The sequence below is a fragment of the Callospermophilus lateralis genome, chromosome 2, assembly GCF_048772815.1.
Source record: "Callospermophilus lateralis isolate mCalLat2 chromosome 2, mCalLat2.hap1, whole genome shotgun sequence".
NCBI classification, from domain to species: domain Eukaryota; kingdom Metazoa; phylum Chordata; class Mammalia; order Rodentia; family Sciuridae; genus Callospermophilus; species Callospermophilus lateralis.
This window is the reverse complement of record NC_135306.1, coordinates 211,682,181-211,706,752: the sequence shown is the minus strand read 5'-3', so window position 1 is coordinate 211,706,752 and position 24,572 is coordinate 211,682,181. Positions and strand designations below refer to the sequence as shown.

Sequence of the window (24,572 nt, the reverse complement as noted above, 5' to 3'; positions counted from 1 at the left end):
GTCCTATGCTGGCCTGTCACCAGTGCTAGTAGCCATGTCACAGGAGTCGCCAAGTTATCACTGGTCCTTGTGCTCCTTCCCTTTGGTCCCAGAGGCCTTGTGAGGCTTCCCTCTGTGTTGCCACTGCAGCTCTTCCTGTCCCTGTGGATGAGAGCAGGTGCATAGAAGGCCTTTGGCCCTTTAGCCCTAAGATTTTTTCATTGTGTTTGTCCATATCTGTGGATTTTATCCCCCTTCCACTAAGGTGATCTGTATCCCAGTAAAAGTGCTCTGTGTGTGGCCTGCTTTGAGGTGCAGGACCCTTCATTTCTGGTGTCCGTGCCATGGGAATGGGGTGCTGACTCGGCTTTCTCGTGGTTTTGTGAGTGCTCCCAGCTGCCCCACCGTTAGGGTTGGCTGTGTCGAGGGTCCACAGATCTGCTGTGCTAGTCTGGGGGCCTCTCAGCAGGTGTGGGTCTGAGGCCAGGGAGCCTGACCAGTCCTTCTTCCTTGCCTAGAAGACCCTGCAGTGCGAGGCCGCTTGACCGAGTGCCTGGAGACCATCCTGAACAAAGCCCAGGAGCCGCCCAAGTCAAAGAAAGTACAGCACTCCAACGCCAAGAATGCGGTGCTGTTCGAGGCCATCAGCCTGATTATCCACCATGACAGGTGAGCTGCTGGCCTCCTGCACACGCTGGTGTGACTCTCGGCATTGCTCCCCATGGGCTCTGCCCCACTGCCACCTGGCATGCCCTCTCTGGCCCCAGAACCCTCATCAGATGCTTTGTTGACTGTTGCCATCCCCAGAGCCACCTCCTGTCCCTCTGTGCTTCTGTGTCCGATTGGCTTCTCCCATAGTCCTGCAGAAGGTTGTGTGTCCTGTGCTGGCCCAGGTCTCTTGGGGCAGTGGTAGAGACAACCCTGCCTGTGGACACAGCACAGAGGGCTGTGGGTAGCTGTCCTGCTCCCCTGTGGGCCTACAGCACTGTGCTTTGGCTCAGAGAGGGGACGTGTGGCCCACGGGGCCTGTGGGCAGACAGTAGCTGTTCTCTAGTCACTGCTTCCTTGTAGAGCAGCAGGCTGATGTCCACCCTCATCAGGGTCGGGAGCGGTGTGAAATGAGGTTTCTAATTGGAGGTTGCCTCATGGTCCTCACTGAATATACTTAAAGAGAGCCGGAGTCACCTGAAGCAGTGGGGGCTGCGTGGAGTTGCCTGTGCGCGCCTCGTACCTCCTCACTGGCTGGTTGCCCTGGCCTTTTGCTGCCCATACACGTGTGCACCAAGCTGGCTGCTGATTGAAGTTGCTTTTCTGGTCAGGACCTGATGCCAGCAGCACCTTGACCTTCAGACTCCAGAGTGGGTGGGGTTCTTCAGAGCTTTGGGAGGTTCCAGAGGGAGCAGGAGCTGTAGGGTGCGACACCCAACTGAGGAACCAAGCTGGGCTCCTGCCTCTCGGGCCCCTGGAGTTCTTGCTTGGGCGGCATATCATGCTCTTGTCAGGGCACAGCAGGGTCCAAGGCTCTCCTGCTGGTGTGACCAGTGCTGAGGAAGCCTCTCCCGCCCGCTTCTGCCTGTGCAGTGAACCAAACCTGCTAGTGCGCGCCTGCAACCAGCTGGGCCAGTTCCTGCAGCACCGGGAGACCAATCTGCGTTACCTGGCTCTGGAGAGTATGTGCACGCTGGCCAGCTCCGAGTTCTCCCATGAGGCTGTCAAGACCCACATTGAGACTGTCATCAACGCCCTCAAGGTAGCACCATGGTGGGAGTCGTGGGTGCTTCTGTGACACCGCTGGGTCCCCTTGGCAGTTGCATTTAGGTCCAGAAGTGGTGGCCTAACTCTTGTCACCCATCACACAGAATGGGCACAGCTTCTGGGTTAGTTGTCATCTGCCCTGCCATGGGGTCCCACCGTGTCTTGAGGCCACACTGCCTGGCCAGTCCCACACTGCATGGGACTCTGGGCTGCACGCATGTGACCACAGCAGTCCTGACTTCTTGTGGGACAGTTCTCCTGTGGGATCCTGCTTGCTGAGTTCCATCTAATGGTTCAGTGAACAGAGCGATTCTTTTTTGGTAGAAAGGTGAATTTTTTTTTGGTACCAGAAATTGAACCCAGGGATGTTAACCCCTGAGCCCTGTCCCTGTCCTTTATTTCATATCTTTGAATGTCTGATACTCGGTCTCACTAAGTTGCTGAGGGTCTCCCTCCACTGCTGGGGCTGCCTTTGAGCTTGCCGTCCTCTGCCTCAGCCTCCCCAGCTGGGCACCATCACACCTGGCTGAAAGATGAGATATTTTATTCTTTTTAAGAAAAATCACACTTGGCAGAGAAAAATTCACTTTTTCGAGGATTTCAGATTTTTAAAAAAAATTTTTTAGTTGTTGATGGACATTTATTTTATTTATTTGTACGTGATGCTGAGAATTGAACCCAGTGCTAGGCAAGCACGCTACCACTGAGCTACAACCCTAGCCCCTCAGATATTTTTTAAGAACTAAAATTTAAGCTCTGGAGGCGCCTAGCTGGGGTCGCCATGTCTTGCTCTCTGCCCAAGTCTGCAGGACTGACCAGCGGGCCTGCCTGTGAGCACGGAGCGGCAAAGAGCTACAGGTGGAGGTCACAGTACGTGTCCTGACCCAGCTGTGGGTAGTGGCCCAGCAGGTCTACGTGTCCTGGCATTCTGTGGCTCCCTGAGCTCTGTGTGGGGACCAGTTGAGGTTGGGTTCTGGTCCTGGCTTAGTGTCTGTTCTAGTCTTTCCATAGTCGTTGACAGGGAACAGCTCTCACTTCACATGGCTCTAGCCCTTGTTTGGGCCCTTCTTCTCTGTGCTGCTCTGGGGTGTTCAGCTCACCACCACACCCACCCTCCTCACACATCGTGTTCTGGTTCCTTCTGGGGCAGGGTCATAGCGAGCTCCCAGGTGATGCAGAAGGAACCAGTCTGTGACCACACAATAGAGAGGCCTCCATGGCTCCACCACTGGGCACAGAGAACCTGGCTGGTGAAGTGGGTGTGGTAGTGAGTGGGAGGGAGCTAGACTCCAGGCGGGAGGGACTGTTTGACCACGTTGGGGTGGTGAGTGAGGAGTGAGGAGGGGTCTGGGACCCAGTCTGCTGGGCTTCCAGGTCCAGATGGTGAGGGGGTGGGTGCAGTGGCTGCCTGATGAGGACAGAGCCCTGGGAGCCCCGGGTGGCCCCCTCAGGGTGCAGATGCAGGGCCCCTGGGACACACACTTCAGGGGACATCCACTGTCCACCAGCCTGTGGTTTGCATGGGCAGTCTCTTGATTTCCTTCCTTCCCCTGCAGACAGAACGGGACGTGAGTGTGCGGCAGCGAGCGGTGGACCTGCTCTACGCCATGTGTGACCGCAGCAATGCCCAGCAGATTGTGGCCGAGATGCTGAGCTACCTGGAGACAGCCGACTACTCCATCCGAGAGGAGATTGTGAGTCCTCAGCCCAGGCTTGCCCACCTCTGGACTGTTCCTTGGTGGCTTGTGGCTGTCCAGCAGGCTTGAGGACGCTCGACAGAGGATCCCTTGGTGCTGGCCTTCCAGTCAGCAAGGAGAGCCTCACATCTGCCCAGCAGCAGGCTTTCCCAGGACCTCTGTCCTTCAGTGCGGTGTTAGTTTGGCAGGGTCTGAACGAGGCCTCCGTGGTGTGCGTCATGGCCAGCATTTCACATCCTGTGGGTAGAGCTCTCAGCAGTGCTGACTTTGGACTATAGCTGACGCGTCTCTGATTTTCCTGGTCCTCGGCATCTCTAGCTGGCACTAAGCCTGAGCAGTGGCTCCCTTCGTGAGTCCTGTCAGTCGCCATGCAGCAGGCACATTCCTGACAGGCTGCTGCCGCCCAGCAAGCCCCTGCTTCTGTCACAGAGCAGGTCTGAGGGAGGGGACCTTGGAGCCCCATGGCTGCCCTGATTGCTCTGCTCCTAACCCAGGGGTGGCACTGGCTTCTCCATGCCCGAGGATAGGCAGGGTGTTGCAGGGTGTTGCTGAGCTCTCTGAAGTACCTGAGGTAATTGACGTACAATAGAAAGGTGTGTTTTTTTTTAATGCTTTTTTTGGACACAATGTCTTTATCTTATTTTTATGTGGTGCTGAGGATCGAACCCAGTGCCTCACGTGTGCTAGGTAAGCGCTCTACTTCTGAGCACAACCCCCGCCTAGAAAGGTGTATTCTGACTCCAGCTTTGCAGCTTAGAGTTCAAGGTCACTTTGGACCTATGTGGGGCATGGCTGGGCAAGTGGCCTGCCGACTTCAGCCAGTGTCTGTTTCTGGCCTGAGTTGTGGGGCTTGTTGGGGTGTGTCTGGTTTGGGGGCTGGTCACTGGAGAGGCCCTCCTTAACTCTGCTCTAAGGGGTGTGGCAGTCAGGGGAACTGTGCCCATTGGCACATCACGTGTGCACCACGCACTCAGGGTTTGAGTGCTGGCTTATGGGTTGTTAGACAAGGAGCTATTGTCCTGTTGGTTTTCTTGACATGTCTCAGTCCCAGGACCAGGACTCACCCACCACCCACCTGTCTGTTGCCCTGTTGGCTGCTGGGGGTCTGGGTGGTACGGCCACCCAGCCCACAGGCTGTTCTCCCTCATGTGCTCGCAGGTTGGGGGCAGGACGGTGGTCTGCATGTGTTCTGGGTGCTGGAGGCAGGCCTGGTAGCCTCAGGAAGATGTTCTATGGGAGGTGGTGAGGGCCCCCAGCCTACAGCTGAGGGCAAGGGCTGGCTCGAAGGCCATGGGCTTTGACGCTTTGGAAGTGTCTTGGAATCTGATGGGAGAGGGCGTGTGCAGAGCAGATGGATGGGTGTTTTAGCTCTAGGCTGGGGATGGTGGGGCCTGAGGGATCTGGTCACCATGATGGCTGGCTCAGGGTTGGCAGCTGGTACCCTTTGGGCTCCATGCAAGAAGACTGGGTGGCTGCCCCTATGGTGTGAGCTTGCGGGGCTAGGTTAGGGGTGGTGAATTGGCAATCCTCCCATGGAGAGAGGGCAGGCAAATAAGAGGAGGCCTGAGGATGTGGTGGGCAAGCCGGCGGGAGGAAGAGCCATGGCCTGACGATGGTGTGCAGTGCCATTTCACCTGGGGTATCTTGCAGGTGGCACAAGGCTGTTGGTAATAGTGTCCCATTGCATGCCTGGCTCAGCTACTGCTGCCTGTCCCTGGAGGTCGATGGCTTTTCTTGCTTGAGTAGTGGCTCCACACCCTGGGCCTCCTTAGAGAACCAGTGAGGGCTTTCTGCACACCCCAACTTTAGGTCCTCTACGGATTTGGATGATGGCTTGTCCTTTGGTGGTCCCCTGGCAGGTGCTGAAGGTGGCCATCCTGGCTGAGAAGTATGCAGTGGACTACACCTGGTACGTGGACACCATCCTCAACCTGATCCGCATCGCAGGAGACTACGTGAGCGAGGAGGTCTGGTACCGAGTCATTCAGATTGTCATCAACCGGGACGACGTACAGGGCTATGCTGCCAAGACGGTGTTCGAGGTGCGGCCTGGGTTCATGTGGTGGGCAAGGGTGGTGAGTAGGGCATTGGTGCCCATGCTCATGTGAATCCCGGTGGGTGGTGTTTTTTGCCCTTTTTGCTCCTGTTTGCTGTACCCTGTGATCCCCCTGCCCTGAGCTTGCTGTCCCTTTGAGCCTCTCCTCCTGGGCTCAGGTGCCCCTGGCTGTTCTGCTATGGCTTGCAGCTCCTGTACCTGGCTCAGCCCATTCATGGTTTCGTAGGCTCTGCAGGCTCCAGCATGCCACGAGAATCTGGTCAAAGTAGGCGGCTACATCCTGGGGGAGTTTGGAAACTTGATAGCTGGGGATCCTCGATCCAGGTAAGATGGATGGGTGTTTTAGCTCTAGGCTGGGCATGGTGGGGCCTGTGTGCCGGCTGGCATGTGCTCTGTCGTGGGTTGCCCTGCACCCTTCGTCCTCCTGATGGGAGGTGCTTGTCCTCACATTGATCCAACACCCTCCAAGTCATTCAAGTAGCATGCCTCTGTTAAAAGTGCAGATTATGTGGTCCTGTGGCTGGTGTCCTCAAGTACCTGCAGACAGATCTGGCACAACAAACGCAGCCTCCCTGGGGACTTCTATCTTAGCATGAGCGCCCAGCTGTGCTTGCCTCTGAGCTGGCAAGCTGACAGCCTGCCTTGCCCTGACCAGCCCCTTGATCCAGTTCGACCTGCTGCACTCCAAGTTCCACCTGTGCAGCGTCCCCACCCGGGCGCTGCTCTTGTCTACCTACATCAAGTTCGTGAACCTCTTTCCGGAGGTAAAGACCACCATCCAGGACGTGCTGCGCAGCGACAGCCAGCTGAAGAATGCGGATGTGGAGCTGCAGCAGCGAGCTGTGGAGTATCTGCGCCTCAGTACTGTTGCCAGCACTGACATCCTGGTACGCAGTGGCCTGGTGGACTGGGGCTAGGCATCCAGGGCCCTGGGCCAAGCCAAGCTTGTGTTCTTTCAACCAGGCAACTGTCCTGGAGGAGATGCCGCCCTTCCCAGAGCGTGAGTCCTCCATCCTGGCCAAGCTCAAGAAGAAGAAGGGCCCGAGCACAGTGACCGACCTGGAGGAGACCAAGCGGGAACGGAGTGCGGATGTGAATGGGGGCCCTGAGCCCGCCCCAGCCAGCACCAGCGCCGCGGTGGGTCCTTGCCTACTGTGCCTGACCCCCGGGGCCCCACAACCTGAGATCAGGATACACAGAGTGTGAGCATGTCAGGGAGAATTTTTATTAATGTGTACTGAGAGCCCAGTGTTGGCTCTCGGCTTGGGGTCTGCGTGCTTCTTCACCCAGGCTCTCAGGTGGCTTATTGCAGGAGGCTGGTGTCTGCCTGCTGGAGGTATCTGTGTGACTGGCTTCTTGGCGGCAGGCCAGCTCCCCACTTCCCTCCAGGTGACCTGGGGGCTTGGTCCCTTGCCCTCCCATGGTGGCCTGTCTGCATGCTTCTAGGCTGAGGACGGGCCCTGCTCTTGGAGGTTTTCTTTTTTACTCTACAGAAAAGTAGAGTAAATATCTTCCTTGTGAGTGACGTGGTGAGAGTGGCTTGTTAACATGGGGCTATTCACATGGTGCCAGCTCAGGCATCCATGGGGTCCAGGCCAGGGCAAAAGGGCAGCAGCCATGTCCTGCAGAGCAGAGGCTTTGGCCTTAGCAAGGTGAGGCTACGTCTGGAGGAGGATGTGGGTGCAGGTGTCCAGTGACCAGGTCCTACAGAGCCTCTGAGGAGAGCCACAGAGTTCTGCTAGGGTGTCACATGGGCTCTGCAGCTCTGAAGAAGGTGCATCCGTAGGCATAGAGGGGCCTTGGTGGCTACCATGAGGCTGTCGTTGGTCTCTGTTTGGATTTACTTGGTTTTTCTCTTGTGCATTGACCCTGATAAGTGAGGTATGACATGCCCAGCCAGGTGTGTGTGGACTGGGAGGTGGGCCTGGGACCCAGGCTGAGGGGTTGGGCTATGTGCTCAGGGGGTCAGAGCCTTGGGTGCAGTGAGGCTGTCCTTGGAAGGTAGGTGTGGGCTCCCTGAGGCTTGGCTTTTTGATAAGGCCCACCCTCTGGAGGCCTCCTCAGGTTGATTCAGTTTTCTGACTGGGCTGCCTGCCCCTTCCTGACTTTACAGGCACCTGGCAGGCGAATGGTTGGGAAAGTGGGAATGGTGAGACTTGCAGCCTGCACCCTGAACTCCACGATGGGATGCAATGGCAGACCTCCTCCTAAAGTGGGTTTTTGGTGGGCCCTGGGCGTTGAGGAAGAGGAGCAGGATGGGGGCAGGGGCACACCTGGTTTGCCTAGCAACACTGGGAGGTCTGAGTTTCATGTGGCACTTTTTATCTGGGGCACTGTTGACCAAAGTGTCTTTTACTAAAGTCATGGGTAATGCCAGAACATCTTTGCAAAAATCTCACCTGTGATCCCATGGAGGGCACCAGGACATACCTGCGACTGCAGATTTGCCTGGCTGTGGCTGGCCATCCTGCTGACCAGGTGTCCCCAGAGGCTGTGCTGGCCCCAGTCTGGGCACAAGTGCTCTTTGCTTGAGTTCCTGCTGTGATTGCTGTTGGAGGGAATAGGTGCAGCTCAGGTGTCTAGATGCTGGCAGCACTCCTGGGAGGGTCTCCCTAAGGCCTGGAGGCCAGCAGGTTGGGGAGGTAGGGGTGTGGCTGTGGCTTGCTGGGTCCTCCTGATACAGCAGCCTTGCTCTTACACTCATAACTCTTGGGGTGCTTGTTTAATAGGACAAAGGGGGGTTTCCCAGTTTTAAGAGACATTTAGAAAGCAGACATACTGGAACCACCTTTCAGGAGCCAGTGGTGAGGAGCTGACTGGCTGGCAGAGTTGCAGGGGCTCACCCTGTGGGTGCCCGTCTGTAACCCATAGCCCTCTGGCATACAGCCTCCTGAAGACACAGGTCTGGGCGGAGGGGTAGAGTAGCCACCTGCAGTGGGTCCAGCCAGACTTGCCCGCTCCTCTGTGGCCTCTCTCTTCTCCTGGGGCATGTGTGACCCAGGTCTTCTGGGTCAATCAGTGCCCCTTGAGGAGGGAGCACAGTGCTCCTGGTACCTGCAGAGACAGACCAGTGGGCTTGCCTGGCCCAGCATGGGCCTCTGATACCCACACCCATCTCACCAGCTGATGTTCTGTGCCTCTTTCATCTTGGAGTCATGTCCATGCATAAAGCCATGTATCTGCACATGCAGTTAAACACATTTAACACCCCAGCTTGGTGTGAAGGGGCCGCAAGGTCCTTTGTGCCCGGTATGGCTCTGCTAAAGGCCAGATGGCAGGCCTATAGGCCTGGCACCATGTGCCGGGGCTTCCACATGGGGAATGACAGCCTTTTGGCTAGTTCTGGGGAAAACCAGTGCAGACTGAGTGAGTATGTTGGATGGCCTTAGGACCTAGTTCTTGGAACATTGTAACCTGGTTTAGTCTTCATGGCTGTCCAGTGGGACTTGGACCAGCCACTGGGAGGGTGTCTTCGTGCAGGCACCCACATCTCTGGCCTTAAGTTCATGTAGTCAGTAGCATCTGCAGTCATGTGACCATCAGATCCCAGGCCTGAGTGGTCCTGAAGAGCTCTGCTGGAAGCACCCAGGCACCCAGTTGTGTGGTTGGCTTAATTCTGCAACTGGGCCCAGGCCCACATAGAATCAGAGCCGAGGTGAGCCAGCTGCGTGTCTTGAAGAGCAAGTGCAGGTGCGTGGAGCTATGCCTCCTGGTGAAGTAGCACTCACTTCTGTGGCCCTCCTCATAGCAGATCATGTAGTGGTCACTTCTATGGCCCTCGTCACACCGGGTGATATAGGGATCCCTTCTCTGGCCCCCATCACACCAAGGGATATAATAGTTTTCTGAGGATCAAAGTCATGTGTTTGTCCGCAGGCCGTGCTGTGTATGGTGCCGAGGCTGAGCCAGGGCATTCCATTGCTGAGCCACATCTCACCCCCTGGTATTTTAAGTCATGTGTCACCAAGTGTCCTAGGCTGGCCTCAAACCTGCAGTGCTTCAGCCTCCTGCTGTTTGTACAATTTTTAATCTGCCTTTCCCCTCAACTGAATAAGACTTGACAAATAGGCCAGGAATGCCTTGTAGCAAGTGGCTTGCTGATTATTATTATTTTTTTTTTTTGTCTTCTAAAACTTGCTGTCTGATGGCAAAAATGTTTTCAGGACTTCTCTTCATTCCAGTGGCATTTGTGGAGAAATGCTGGCCGTTCCTTTGCTGTGTAGAGGGTAGCCTCTTGTTGCTGCCCCACCTGGCCCTGTGTGCCTACTCAGAAAGGGCAGCCTGTCTGGCCTGGGTGGATGTGGGTTGGGGGATTTGAGAGTCCACACTGCCGTGCCCAGTTCTGGTGCTGATGCTGTCCCTCCTTTTCCAGTCCACGCCTTCTCCGTCGGCAGACCTCCTGGGCCTGGGGGCCACCCCCCCTGCCCCTGCGGCGCCACCGCCCTCCTCTGGCGGGCTGCTGGTGGATGTGTTCTCAGACTCGGCTTCCTCGGTGGCACCTCTTGCTCCCGGCTCTGAAGACAACTTTGCCAGGTAGCCAGGTTCCTGCACCAAATATGGGAAGTATAGACAGGGTCGGCTGGGCAGCGGGCAGCATGACCACCTGGTTGCTACTTGGGAGAGAGGTGTAAACCACTTTCTGTGTTCAGTCCCCCGGCACCCCTGCTGGTGCTGTGCCTGCTACAAGGTCAGCAGGTCTGCGTCCCAGGGTGGGCAGTGGAGCTGCAGGTCTGGTGCTTCTGGGCATTCAGTACACACTCTGGCTGCTGCTCTCCGCTGCACCCTGCTCTCTAACCTGTCACTGTTCCTTGTCAGCCTTGTGGATAAATGCCGTTTCTTTTTTAAGGACTCATTCACTTTTGAGTTAGTGGTGGCCTGCCTGCGCTCTGCCTGCACCCTGCCTGGCCTGGCCTGGAGGTGTGAGTTCTTCCTGCAGCTCTGCAGCTCTAGGGCCTCCTGACCCTGCTGCAGTACGTGTTGGCTCCGGCCTTTGTTCCCTGTCTTCCCCCATTTTCAAAATGTGGATGTCAGACTGTTCTTCCCAGCACTTACTCTCTTTCTTCCATCTTAGGACTGAATCTGCTTTTATTGATTGATTGATTAAGTTCCTTATAATCAAAATTTACTTATTAATTGGTACCGGGGATTGAACCCAGGGGTGCTTTGCCACTGCCATATCCCTAGTCAACTCACTTCCATCCTTCCTTTCCTTTTTTTGAAGTACTGGGGTTGAACCTAGGCCTCGCATGTGCTGGGAAAGCACTCTACCACTGTGCCAAGTCCCCAGCCCTTTTTGTTTTTTGAAACAGTTCTTGCTAACTTGCCCTGGGTGGACTGGAACTGGCGATCCTCCTGCCTCAGCTTCCTGAGGTGCTGGGATTTAGGCTGTACCACTGTGCCAGGCCTGCTTATGTCTAGATCTGTGGACATGATGGGCCCTCACTTCCACCCTGCAGAGTGGCAGCATGTCCTGGGTGCAGATTAGAAAACCTTAATGCAATGGTTCTTTGTCCCCCCATTTTGAAGATGGTAGTAGAAGTCCTGTGGGCTTTCCTCCCATTTTTTATTATTATTATTATTTTTTAACTTTGTTTTTGATTTTTATGTGGTGCTGAGTAGTGAACCTAGTACCTTAAATGTGCTAGGCAAGCACTTTACCACTGAGCCACAACCCCAGCCCATCCTCCCGTTTATTATTTAAGTGTTTTATTTTGTCAATATCACAACACTGTTGGCTTGTAATCTTGAAGTCTAGAAAAATTTCTTAGTTCCTTATAATCGAAATGTTGAGTCCAAAATTTCCCCCACTTTAGCTTTGGACGGTCAACTTTTAAAATTTTGTGGTGTTGCGTGTGTTGCGGTTTCTGTGGTCATCCTGCATACTGATTCTTGTTCCTTAGAGAAGGCCTAAGCAGACTTCTCCTCATTCACAGAGTGCCAGTCTCAATTCGAGAGCGCCCAGTGGACCCAGGCTCCAAGGTGCTTGTGGCCAAAGGAGCTGTATGTCCTGGGGCAGGGCTCATAATCTGGACATCCTCTGAGGGCAGTGGCTCCATCTAGCGAGCCACCCCAGGCTTGTTGTATTGTCACCTCACAAGGCTTTGAGCACTTGCCAGGGACTGGGCCAAAGGCCTATTTTGCTGCTCTGTGGGACTCAGACAGGGCATTTCTAAATTGTGACCCTCTGAGCAACTGGGTGCAGCTCTCCCTGATGTCCTGTTGGAGATGGAGTGGTGGAAGAGGGGAGGGCCTTGAGAGTCCTGTATGTGCCTCTGGTGCCCACTGTCCCTTTGAGGCTGCACTCCAGGTCCATGTACCCTTGTTCTTACCTCCCGCTGCCCTGGTGGTCTGGCCTTGTGTGCATGCTTCCTCTGGTGGCTAGGCCCTGTTTCCTTGGGCTCCAGGGTGTTGGTTCTGGCTTGGACGTTGACAGAGGGTCGTCATGTAGTGTGTGACTGGGGCAGTGTGGAGGATTTGTGCTCTGGCTCTCACAGGGCTGGGTCACTGGGGCACAGTCAGTGCAGGGAGGCTGTGGCCTCCTGGCATGGCCTTTGTTCATTGCACGTTCCTTAGGGATCAGGTGCAGTTGAGATTGGCCCTTTAGAGAACTACTGACCACATAAACATCTGTGGTATGCTGGGGATAGTAGATGGATACCCTTTCTGTATCCCTGACAGATTTCAATTTAAGATATCTTAGTCCAAATCAAGTGTGACCCCCATGGCCCCTTATTGGCATGGGCCCTTCTATGGCTGAGTTGCAGTGGGGCAGCCCCATGGTGCCTGTGCTCGGAGCCCCAGGCTGTGAGCCCACTCTTGATGGGGACAGCCTCAGTTGTGAGGAGCTCAGCACATACTTTCTGGTGTTTTGGAAGACTGTCCTGCCTGTCCATTTGCGATTTGACTTTGTGGCACTTCTTGGTGGCCAGAGCTGGGCAGTCTGTCAGACTGTGGCCTGAAGGACTTGGAAGAGCCTTCAGGAACTGGGTCTACAGAGGGATGTCCATGGGCCTGCTGCCTGGACAGCTCCTGGAAACAGGGCCTGGAGCAGAGCTGGTAAAGCCCTCTTAGGTCACAGTGTGCCAACCCAGTGCCTGTGAGGAATCTGCCCAAGTGGCTCAGGTAGGTGGCCACAGAATTCAGGAAGATGATGAGTGCGGGGTTGGTGCGGGTAGGCAAGGAGATTGCCCAGTGGGCTGCCACTGTGAGCATGGAGGGGCTGTAGCTGTGCCTTCTGCACACTGCCCAGCCCCCAGCTTGCCGCAAGCCTCATCCCTGAGTACGGGCAGTGGTGCCCTCTTCCCTGGAACACAAGGAGATGATGGCTGCTGCCTGCTCTCCGTCTCTGGCAGCCACTGTGAGTGGTCTTAGGAGTGGTCCCTACGCTGTCTTCCCGTCCCCACCAGTTATCTAAGCCTTGGTGGACTTTAAGCCGTTTTTGAAAAAAGTTCCCTTGCAGTAAGTGGCTTTGAGTGACATCATACTATTCCTTTTCTCCTAGGTTTGTTTGTAAAAATAATGGTGTGTTGTTTGAAAACCAGCTGCTTCAAATTGGACTTAAGTCTGAATTTCGGCAGAATTTAGGTACGTGTTTTAAATATTTAATAAAATCTCCCTTTGAAAACCGTGGGAAACAAGAAATGCTACAGGTGGCCCTGACGAGAACCTCATATCCAGAACATGCAGGGGTCCTTTGCACACCTCCCCCTTGGGAGTAGCTCTGTCTAGAGGCGGCAGATGACCAGGGCAATCACTTCTCCAGAGGAAAGGAGCACAGGGCCACCCGGCATGCATGACGCTCCCCCATCAGGCTGCAGACACAGCCACAGCATGGGGAGCTGCAGCTCTCGCCACCTCACACACAGGCAGAGCATGTGGAGAGAAGGGAGCCTTGGGCAGTTGCTAGGTGTAACCTGGGGTGGCCGCTGTGGATGAGAGCAGGGCTGCCCCTCAGCAAGGTGGAGATGATCATGGGCATGATCCAGCAGCCTGCTTCTGGGTGTAGACCAAAGAGTCAAAGCGGGGTCTGGAAGAGGTGTCGTGGACACATGTTCGTGGCTGCGCGTCATTCACAGTAACTCAGAGGAGATAGCCCGAGTGTTCAAAGTGGGTGGTGGAGAGGTGTGTACTGTGGGGTACTGATCAGCTTTGCACAGAGGACAGTGTTGACACCTGCTGCACGTGGAGGAACCCTGTGGACACGAGGCTTAGTAAAGCACCAATTATACCATGAAGCGCACTGCATGATCCCAGTCACATGAGGTGCCTGGACAGGGCAGGGGCTAGAGGGCAGGGAACAGTATTTGATGGGCAGGTTCCAGTCTGGGAGTATTCCACTAGAGAGAGCCCTGGGGGTGGAGGTGGTGACATCTGCACAGCAGTGTGAGCATGCTCAGTGCCCTGGACTGCACACTGTAAACTTGACTGAATGGTTTATTGTGGGTTTTGAGACACTTACCAATTTTTTTTTAATTTATTTTATTTTTTGTATTTGGGACATAATACCTATTTTTTATTCATTTATTTTTATGTGGTGCTGAGGATTGAACCCAGGGCCTCACAAGTGCTAGGTGAGCGCTCTACCACTGAGCCACAACCCCAGCCCCCACTTACCAATTTTTATATGGAAAAAGAAAAGTTTTGAGTCTAAAAAGAAAAAATATACCCATCAAATCTATGGTGCTGCTGAAGTGGCCCCTGTGGGATGTGCTGTCCCACCTCCCACCCAGGGAGCCTCGTGAGCAGGAGTGTAGGGAGGAAGGGAAAACACGCCTCTCCTGCTGGCCCTGGTGGGGGTGGGGCAGGGCTCTGCAGGTGCTGTGGTGAGCAGGCCTCCTGCTCCTGTGACCAAGGTCCTAGCCTCTGGCTATGATGACTTTGCCTGGTCTTGATTTACTTTTTGGTTTGTGCAGGGGTGACACCTGCCGGATTGCACTCAACTAAAACACTCAGGGTCACTCCAGGGGAACTGGGCTGCGCGAAATAACCACACGTGACAGAAATACCTTTTTCTTTGGGGGTGCTGTAATGGCTCTTCTGACCTTAAGGGTCCGCAGAGAGAGAGCGCACATGCTCACCCCTTTTACTGAGGAGAAGCCATTCATATGAGGCAAGGGGTCAGGTTTCAAGGGGCTGAGTCTAGCTTCATGATGTCTGTTGTCAGCAAGTTGACTGATATCTAGGAAGGCCACACCCAAGGACAGAGTAAGAGAAGAGGACACACAAAGGGTGTTTCCATGGAACATTCTATCCCAAACAGGGCAAGGGGTAATATTACAAAGGAACAGGTGAGCATAACTCCACCCATGGCGATATAGGAAGGCACGTCCATGCACAAAGACATAGTCGCTTGCACCCTAAAGATCAGGGCTACTGTCTGGGTCACCTAGGCAACCAGATCACAGAGTGACAGATGATGCCACACCAATCTAGAAGAGGAGACAAATGCGGTCACGTGCTAGTTGGCCTCCCATAGACAGCAAAGTACTTGTCTTCTCAGAACCTTTGGGGCTTACATTCCTTTCTGAACTGAAAGGGTGGAAATCCCACTGAGACCTGTGTGAGGGTGCTGGTGCTCTAATTGGTTGGCACAGAGCAGCAGCTGACTGGCACGGTGGTCTGTGGTGGGGCAGGCTCAGTGTGCATGTTTGAAGGACAGTCCCTACATGGCAGCATTGGCTCTGGGCCATCCAGTGGGTCCAGGCCCAGCCAGGCCTTCCCAGAGGGGCTAAGTGGGGTCTGAATGCTGCTGGGCTGTCATGACCGGAACCCTGCACAGGGCCCTGCAGCACTGCTGGTGTGAGTGGTGCCTCCCAGCCTGGCCCCCTGGGCCCTCCCTGCACAGGTGTGCAGGAGCTGTCAGAAGACCCAGATATGCTGCTGAGGGGTGGAGAGCAGTGCTGCTTCTGGCTTTGGCATGCCATCATTTTTCTTTCTTGCTATCAAGAATTGAACCCAGGGATGTTTTACTACTGAGCCACATCCACAGTCCTTTTAATTTTTTGAGATGGGGTCTCCTTAAGTGACAGAGGTCCCCCCACCACCTCCCCCCCAACTGGGCTGGCCTTGAACTTATGATCCTCTTGCCTCAGCCTCCCCAGTCACTGGGGGTACAAACCTGTGCCACTGTGCTTGGCTACATGCCCTTTAAAATCAGTGAAAACATTAATTTTAGCAATAGCTTTTGTCATGGCAGTTAGCTTTGATTCAGCCGGGGCTTACAGGGGCCCTTGGTTTTCACTGTAAATATGCAGACCAAGTGTGCGACTCAGTTGTTTTTGTTTTCTAGGCCGGATGTTCATATTTTATGGTAACAAGACTTCCACGCAGTTCTTGAACTTCACTCCAACTCTCATCTGTGCAGATGACCTGCAGTCTAATATCCTTGGTACAACCTGGGCCTCAGACACTGACAGACAGGTGGCCATCTAAGGTTTAGCTGGACCTTGGAGGAATTTGCTTTTGGTCATGATAGCAAGGTGTTTCCAGGTAGGCAGGTCAGTGGCCCCTGCAGGGTGGCCTCTGGTGTGCCTCAGACAGTGCGCCTGTCCGCCCCCCATCTGCTGCCTTTCCTGGCTCGTTCTATCCTATGGAGTCATTGGTGAGTCACCATTGAGTGCTGCTCCTTGCCCTACGAGGCCTGCAGCTGGCCTGTTTCTACTGAGAGCAGGGTGTGTGGGGAGTCGCCACTTAGGGACAGGTCTATAGTCTGAACAGGGCGCACAGGGCACCTCCCTGGGGGACCTGGTCAGATGGGTGGAACTGAGTTCCTCTCCACCTGAGATCTACATGTGTTTTTAGAGAGATACTAACACACACTCTTGAAACTGTTCCAGAATAGATATTAAACACACAGATGCAGAGTCTGCTGCACTGAGTCTTTGTCCAAGATCAGGAGTGAAGGCTCACACCTGCATGTCCCTCCCTAGGGCCTGCTGTGCTCTGAGGGGCCATGGCATAGTCCTGAGCCTGAAAGCCAAGTGGCCAGTGGGCTCAGGGTCCAGAGGGAAGGAGAGGCCTTTGTTCCGCCTCCAGACCCAGCTGGGTTGTGTGGGTGGCTTCTCGAGGGGCTTGCAGCTCAGTAGCACCTGCTTGCTGACTGCACAAAGCTGCCCCAGGTGGTATAGTTACCTTACTAAGCCATGGGCACTGGCTTTTGCTGAGGGCAGCAGAACCACATGGTAGGATGAGCAGAGCAGTCCTTTCCAGTGGCCTTGCAAGAGAAGGGAGTGGGCAGATGCTCAGCAGCCCTGGGCACTTGGGCCCGCTGTCCAGTCACAGGCAGAAGGGCAGGTCTCGTGATGGTCCTGGCCTGAGCTCTGCAGTGTGGTGGGGCATGCACTACTTCCTGTCTGTCATATGCTTTTCAAATAGCTGAGGGTTAGAGATTAGGCTCTCAGTTATCAGTATCATCTGTATTCATCTGTTTGCGAGCATTGACAAGTCACACAGCAGTGCTGTGGTCACTACTAGGAAAAAGTGGGTAACACCACACATGGAGTTCTGCCCTTAGGCTGCTTACTGTCTCACCCATCATCCCTTGAAATTTTTTATTTCCTGTAAGGGTAAGGGATCAGGGGTTTGCCCAGTGGGGCCCACTCTTCCAGACCTGTCTGAACTCCTTAACCTTCCTGCTCACATCTGAACCTGCAGACCAAGCCTGTGGACCCGACTGTAGATGGAGGCGCACAGGTGCAGCAGGTGGTTAACATAGAGTGCGTGTCTGACTTCACAGAGGCACCTGTCCTCAACATTCAGTTCAGGTAGGAGTGAGCGTTGGGCACCTGCCCATGTGCCTGGGAGCACCCCCCCCACCACGGGGGACACCCAGTCACCTGAGCTTTCCAGAGTATAGGAAGCTAGCCGTGAGTGCATCATGTACCACAGTGCCCTGAAGTCCCAAGTGCTGCTCTGTGGCCCAAGGGGATGCAGGGCCAGTCTGCAGTAGCTGACAGCTGGGCCCTGGGCACTGACTGCTGGGAAAGACAGCTGCAGAGGAGATGCTGGTGGCTTTCCAGACCCAGGCAGGGCTTCTTGTGCAGCTGCATGCAGACCCATCGTCTTGCAAGTACTACTGTGGAGTACCTGTGATTGTGGGTTCCCTGTAGGCCCGAGGCCAGTGTGTTTGGAGAAGCACGTTTTCAAATTCTAGAAACAGTACTTACGCAAATGCTTCTCTTCAGTCTTTCTGTGGGGATATATCCCACCCTGACCACAGACACTGGTGCTCTGGAGGCAGATGAGAGGCAAGGGTGAGTGCCGGTCCTCCCAACTCTGCTCCAGACAGTGCGTGTGGCCCTGGCCTCACTTGTGCCAGCTGCCTCAGCAGGTGTATGGAGGGTTGGCTTGGCTCCTGCAGGAGCACTGTCCACCCTGCTGCTGGGGTGGCCTGGGTGGCTTCCCAAGCCCTAAGGCTGTGCAACCAGGAACCCCGTCCCTTCCCTCTTGTCAACACGTCTGCCCATAGGTATGGTGGCACCTTCCAGAATGTGTCTGTCAAGCTACCCATCACGCTCAACAAATTTTTCCAGCCCACAGAAATGGCTTCTCAGGATTTCTTTCAACGTTGGAAGCAGTTGAGCAAGTGAGAGGGCTATGCTTGGGGGTGGGGAGAGGATCAGGGGTCATCCAGTGGGTGGCCTGTTAGCCTCCAGTGTGTCTGCCAGCTCTGACAGCCCTCCGTGCCCTTCCTCAGCCCACAACAAGAGGTGCAGAACATTTTCAAAGCAAAGCATCCGATGGATACAGAAATCACGAAAGCAAAGGTAAAAGGCTGTGGTGGTGTCCCCAAGGCAGACACCATGGCCGGTGCCTTTCCTGACCCCTTCCTCCTTTTGGACAGATCATTGGATTTGGTTCTGCACTCCTCGAGGAAGTCGATCCCAATCCTGCGAATTTTGTGGGTGCTGGCATCATACATACCAGAACCACCCAGATCGGGTGCCTGCTGCGCTTGGAGCCCAATCTGCAAGCCCAGGTCAGGACTCCCGTGGGGGCGAGTGGAGACCTCGTGTGCCTGCGCCCGTCAGTGTGCATAGGCTTCCCGCCTCTCCATGGGCCCTGGCATGTGGGGTCCCATGCAAGTTCCGTGTTGCAGTTCAATCAGTGGTGCTTCCTCTTAGTCCTGAGCAGTGTCCTTCTGGCCGAGGGGCCCCAGTCTCTGTGTCCAGTTCTGCTGGGGGCACCTGTTGTCACTTCATGGGTGATCCCTGGAGAGCAGCTGCCCTTGGGAGGTGGAGGCCCACTGAGGGGAGCTGCTGGCTGCCCTCGGGCTGCGAGGCTGCTGTCTGTTGCAGAGCCTGTGTCTGCTGCCTCAAGGAGCTGCGCGGGGCTTCGGTGTGCCACTGACCTCTGTCTCTGTTTCAGATGTACCGGCTCACACTGCGCACCAGCAAAGACACCGTCTCGCAGAGGCTGTGTGAGCTGCTGTCAGAGCAGTTTTAATCCATGGGCAGAAGGTCTGGCTCGTATCTGTGCGTCTCTCCTCGTCTCTGCCATTTGTCTTCGTCACCATATGCAAACAAAACCCCATGTCTGAACATCACAGCACAAGGTGCCTCCAGGCCCGGCCCCTGGTCATCGCGGGACAGCGGGCACTGTTGGAGGAGGACTGCAATGGGCCTGCCCCAGCAGGAGGGCCTCGGGCCCTGGGAATCAAGACAGCCCTGTGGTTCAGCCTACAAATTAAAGGGAAATAAGAAGTTTGAGTGGAAGTGGGGATTGTGTTGAGGTTTTGTCTGAGTGCCGCTGTTCTGTTGCAGACCCTTCTCAGATTTTGGAGCAGCAGCACTAATGTGCTTACAGGGCTACCCTGGGACTACTTGGCCGTGCTGGCGTGACCCACTCTGCGAGAGGAGTGTGGCTAACCCTGCAGGCTGGGCAGTGTTTGCACGGGGCTTGCCGAGGCACTGCCAGACGACTCCTGGGCAGGGTTGTAATTGAGGAGCTGGAAGCGTCTGTTTTGATGACTGTTGGCCAAACCAGGCACCTGCTGTCCTCAGCCAGCCCTGTCCACAGCACCGGTGTTCTTGAAGGGACTTATGTGATGGGTTCTGTCTGACACCTTAGATTTGCACTTGGTGGGTGGAGGGATCCTGATGGCTCTGCAGGGTGTGACCATGGCTCATCTTGCAAGACTCTGCAGGGTGTGCCTGTCCTTCCTGCTGGTGGCCTCCACCTGTCAAGTGCACATTCCTAGGGCCTCAGTTGAGACCGAGAGCTGCAGACTGCATCTGTCCAGTCCTTGCTGAATGTGGGGGTGGAGGAGGTTAAACTGGGGAGGACAGCGGCCCTGGATGTTGCTGTACTGAGGGCGCACCAGGTCTGCTGGCCACACGTCCCAGCCCTCACAGGTGTCCCTGCACATGCTTGCAAGGTAGGATGTGGAGGGGCAGAGAGGCCTGGGGAGCCCAGGCAGGTGTGCCTTGCGGTGGCTCCTAGGGTCAGCACATAGGGGACAGGCAGGTTTGTCTGAGCACACTTGAGCCCTTAGCACCTGAGGAGACACAGGAAAGTCAGGACCCACTGTCACTCCCTTGATGTCCAGACACTGGGCATGGCAAGGCCCTTTGCCTCAGTTTCTGGCCATCATCCTGCCATCCTGAGTCTTAGGGACAGCTGCAGGGTGGCCTTCAGAGTACCCAACTCCTCCTGTGCTGGTCTTGGTGTGTGTGTGCCCCAAAGCTCCTGGTCTGCCTGAGATATGCCCCGGCCTCAGATGGGCTTTGCTGCAGGTGATGGCCTGGCTGGCCAGGGCGAGCCTCTGCATCCTCTTATTCCAGCTGCTGGACAGAGTGACTGTCCTTGATGTGCAGTCCACACACTGTATGTGGACAGCAGGGCCCATGACCATGGCTCCTGTGCATGGGCAGCCAGGTAGTGGTCTCTGGGCAACAAGTCTCCCTGGCATAGGAAGGGCTGCTGAGGCACAGGCCTGCCCTCTGTGCTGTCCCAGGGGTGTCCATCTGTGCATTGTGCTCCTTTTCAAAGAAAAATAAATGCTAGTACAGTTGGATGTGTGTGTTGTCTTTTGGGCAGTGTCCTGTGGGCATTGTGGGTGCTGGCACCAAGGACCTGGAGTACCATCTGCCTGTGCAACCTGTCCTTCAGCTTTAGGACAGTCTCTCTGGGCCTGGGCAGTGTTGGACAGTACCTCACAACACCACAAAGCACCTTTGCTCTGATAGCATGACTCTGGGTATGGCCAGGTCTGCCTAGGCTCCCTGCTTCAATGGATGCTGGGCTGTGGCTCCTTGGAAGTCCTGGCCTTGGAGGCCTCTGGTCTAAGTGCACAGGAGGGATGGGCCCAAGGGTTCTTTCCTGCTGAGCTGCCTGTAGGGTGAGGTTGCCCCTGCCAGGGATCCTGTAGCCTGGCAGGGATGGTGCTGGAGGGACCCAGAGGGTGGTAGCCTCACCAGGGGCTTGCGCAGAGTTTTGGGTGGGGGCACGGCCAGTGGTGGTGGCCTTTCCTCTCCAAGCCCCACCTGGCAGCAGCCCCACCCAGCCCTGGTCCTGTGCCCACCATGTAGGTTCACCCAGGGAGAGAGGCCTGAGGGAGTTGGGGATGGCACAGTGGCACTCATGGATCAGCCTCTGCCTGGACAAGATCCAGTTTATTTGGAATCAACTTGGTGGTGGGTGACAGCCTCCTCTGAGGATGTGGGTTCTGGTGGCAGCCATCTTGCACAGCTGGGTGCCACTGTGTTGCACCTGCCTGTCACCCTGACTGGGGATACCCCTCCCTGCTGTATTTCGTGCTTACCTGGCCTTTCGTCCTCCTTGTCCCTGTCCAGGTACCCACACCCTCCATGTCCCCATTCTGATCAGCCCACATGTTCCCCCAGCAGCCCTGTTGGAGCAGCCTCCTCCCTGGCATCTGCTCCTGGGTTGTTTTCTCTGCAAGATTCTACAACCAAAGGCTGGGAGGCTGTGTGCGTGGCAGATGCTGCGATCAGCACGTGCCCATGTCACACCCACACTCTGGGTTGGGTCAGCAGGAGGTGGATGGTCAGGGCTCCTTCCCAGCAGCTTCTTCCCTGCAGTGGCCTCAGGTGAGCCACCTCCGAGGGCTCGTGGAGTCCAAATCTATGTCCAGGAAAGAGGCTGCTGGACAAGTCCAGAGGAGGAGTGTGGTGGCATCTGTCTTGTTCTTGGCCTGCGACCTTTGGTGCGTGCGAGACTAGGCAGCTCCTCTAGTCTTTGCAGTGCGAGAGTTTGCACACACAGCTGCTGAACACCTGCAAGGTGAGCTTGAGCTGCTGGCCTGGTGTGTTGGGGTCTGGACAGGGCAGTAGGAGCTGTTTCTTGTAGGAGTTGAGCGGGTAGCAGCAGCTACACTGAGCATCCACCTGCTGGGTGGTGATGTTGAAGCTGCCAAGAAGCAGACAAGCAGAGGGTCAGGGCAGCACCTCTCCCCTGAGGAGCAGCAGGACCCCAAGCCGTTTGCAGGCCAGACCTTTAAGAGCCTTCCCTTTCCTGCTGACTCCTGCTCACAGGCACAAGGCAAGTTTGACTTTGGGCATGGAGCAGGCTACCTGGACCCTGTGGACTGGGACAAGGCAGCACTGCGAGGACCCGACAGCCTGGCAACTTGCTGTGGGTCTTGACCCAGCCAGGAAGGTTGACTCCCAGGGGCTCACCTGACGGAAGAGGCACAAGCACCCTCGCACCGGGTCAGGGTCACGTTTGCTGTGCACCCCTGGTAGGTGATTTCCTGTTCATGTTCCTGCACACTGCAGGCTCCTGGGGGCCAAGAGGCAAGAGTTAAGTGGACAGTGAGATGAATGCTCACACAGAGCAGGGCCACTGAGCTGAGAGCACAGCTGCATAAGCAGACCGATTTTGGAGAAGCTTGGAGAAGCCTGAAGACTTATAGGTCCCACTGTGGCCCCCGCAGCTCAGACCAGGCTCTGTATGGGGACAAAGGCTGGCAGCCTCTCATTCCTGGCTTTTCTGAAGGACCTGGCAGTGAGCTGGGCCCCACAGGAACCTGAGACCCAGCTCTCACCACCTCCCTTCCTATGCCCCAGACATGGCCTATGGCCATAGGTGTTTCAGGACCTGCTGAGGGCCAAGGAGAGTGTTTCAGTGTCTCCAAAAGGGGACTCCCCTCACCAGGACTGGGGGAAGGGAAGCAGAGCAGGCCCCTTGGTCTGGGTTTCTAGGAGGGGTGTGGTGTGAGGACCAGGACACCTGGTCAGATGGTGGTGATGCTGCAGCACAGCCCAGGGTGCGCTGGTATAGGGGACAGGCATTACAACACATTTAAAAAAAAAAATAAGAAGTTTCTGGCAGACTGGATGTTCTGCACCGTGTTTCTCTCCCTCACCTCCACCAAATTGGTTCTGTCACCCACCACACCCAGCTTCTCCTGCACCAGCTGAGGAAGGAGGGGCTCACGGCCCAGTTTGCTGAGCCCCAGCGGCCTACTCCTGTTCCTCTGTTCTGCTTCCTGATGCTACTTCCACGGGAAAGAGCCTGTGCCCAAGTCCTTATCTCACATGGTGAGAAGCCCTCATGCACAGCAGAATGTGAAGCTCAGGGTTGGCAAGAAGGAACTGCTGGGGGACGACGTGCCAGGGCAGCCTGGCTCCAAGAACATGTTCAACAGGAGGAATACTTCCAGGGAAGGAAGGGCATACCCAGAACACAAGGTGGATAGCTCTTGCTGCATGGCATGGCCTATGCTTGCTCTGCAGGGCACCCTGGCACTTGCTGGGCAGGAGGGGGGCTGGAAGTAGCAGCTCACAGAGAGTGCCTCCATTAAATGGCAGCCCTGGTCTCCAGGCCCACTCGGCCTCCCGCAGGTCAGGGAGGTGCATACTTGCAGTGGACTTTGCTTTCCTCTCTAACTCAAGGAGGTCATGTTCCTTGAGCTCAGGGACCCCTGCTATTTCACACCCTCTGAGCTTCCCAAGAGTCAGCTGTGGAAGGCTGCTTGGGGAGATATGTCAGCCTGAAAAGAGGTCAAAACTGCAGAGGGACATGAGCAGAGGCCCGGGGTGTGAAAAATGCCTCTGATGCTGGTATGAGACATGGGCAAGAAAGCACCAGTTTCATCTAGACTGGCGTTAGCACAGGGGGTGCTCAGGAGAGGATAAAAGAATGGGGCTTGGGACAGGCACAAGGGCTGTGGGCAACATGGGGGAGCGGCGGGATGAGGGAAGGCAGTATGCATGAGGGGCAGCACAGCGTTGTTGGGAAAGAGGCAGGCCTGGAATGCAGCCCTGAGCCAATGGGGGCCACAGAGATGCTACTTACCATGAGAGGAGACTGAGGGGGCCACCCTGGAGGGGGTTGCTGGGGGGAAGGTAGAGGAGCTTCCGTGCGAGGTTATGTAGCTGGACAGGAGCATGGACGTTAGCAGCCTGGAGGTACCAGGAGGACTGCTGGTAAGGTTGGTAGTAGGGGAAACTGTTGAGCTTGTCATCCCCAAGGTTGAAGACACAAGGCCTGGCATGGAGGCTTGGGTGGTAAGAGAAGTAAGCTGGGAGGTGGTGGACTGTGAGAAGGCAGAGGAAGGGGAGGCACTGGGTGTAATCCTGGACGTGGAAGGGAAGCCTGGGCTGGAGTTTGGCACCTGAGCTGGGGTGGCAGATGTGTGGACAGCTGGCAGGGTGGGAAGAGCAGAGTCAGGGGAAGAGGAGTTTAAAAGAGGTAAAAGGGAAGTGTTAACAGGACTGGAGGTTGGGGTGGGGAGGAGAGAGACAGAAGGAGAAGGGAAATGGGACCCACTCGTAGATGCAGTGGGAAACGGAGCAGGAGGGATGGAACTGCTGGTAGGTGCATACAGTGGGGGAGCAGTGGGGGAGGTTGAAGGGACTGAGGTGGACCATGTGGTAAGAGGAGATCTCGGTGACAGCAAGGTGGAAATGGGAGAGGAAGAGGTTTGAAAAGAAGTTGGCAGGGAGGTTGTGGATGAGGCCTTGGGCAAAAGTGTGGAAGGATGTGTAGTCTCTACAGAAACAGACGTGGTGAAAATACTATGGAGTGCAGATGGTGAGGCTACGGGGGACAAAGTAGAACTGGAGGTAGAAATGGAGGACAAGGGAGAAGAAGAGCTCCGCAAATAAGACGACGTTCTGGCA

General features: G+C 55.6%; 1 protein-coding gene across 6 annotated transcripts in view; it reads left to right on the top strand.

The window, feature by feature from the left end:
• Ap2a2 (adaptor related protein complex 2 subunit alpha 2) overlaps nt 1-20,498 on the top strand; it is a 67,264-nt gene extending 46,766 nt beyond the window's left edge. For 3 of the 6 annotated variants that reach the window (XM_076847806.2, XM_076847808.2, XM_076847809.2), the window contains 15 exons: nt 498-648; nt 1,561-1,729; nt 3,291-3,428; nt 5,291-5,473; nt 5,714-5,811; nt 6,143-6,374; nt 6,451-6,624; nt 9,860-10,020; nt 12,989-13,071; nt 15,776-15,867; nt 17,128-17,249; nt 17,954-18,070; nt 18,182-18,251; nt 18,329-18,463; nt 18,853-20,498. In XM_076847806.2, the coding sequence (XP_076703921.1) occupies nt 498-648; nt 1,561-1,729; nt 3,291-3,428; nt 5,291-5,473; nt 5,714-5,811; nt 6,143-6,374; nt 6,451-6,624; nt 9,860-10,020; nt 12,989-13,071; nt 15,776-15,867; nt 17,128-17,249; nt 17,954-18,070; nt 18,182-18,251; nt 18,329-18,463; nt 18,853-18,930 (2,003 nt within the window). In that variant the 3' untranslated portion in view covers nt 18,931-20,498. Of the gene's footprint in view, nt 1-497; nt 649-1,560; nt 1,730-3,290; nt 3,429-5,290; nt 5,474-5,713; nt 5,812-6,142; nt 6,375-6,450; nt 6,690-9,859; nt 10,021-12,988; nt 13,072-15,775; nt 15,868-17,127; nt 17,250-17,953; nt 18,071-18,181; nt 18,252-18,328; nt 18,464-18,852 lie in introns of those variants that run through there. The other 3 variants (XM_076847807.2, XR_013090461.2, XM_077107760.1) reach the window with 3 other exon arrangements.
• Nucleotides 20,499-24,572: the final 4,074 nt, after the last annotated feature.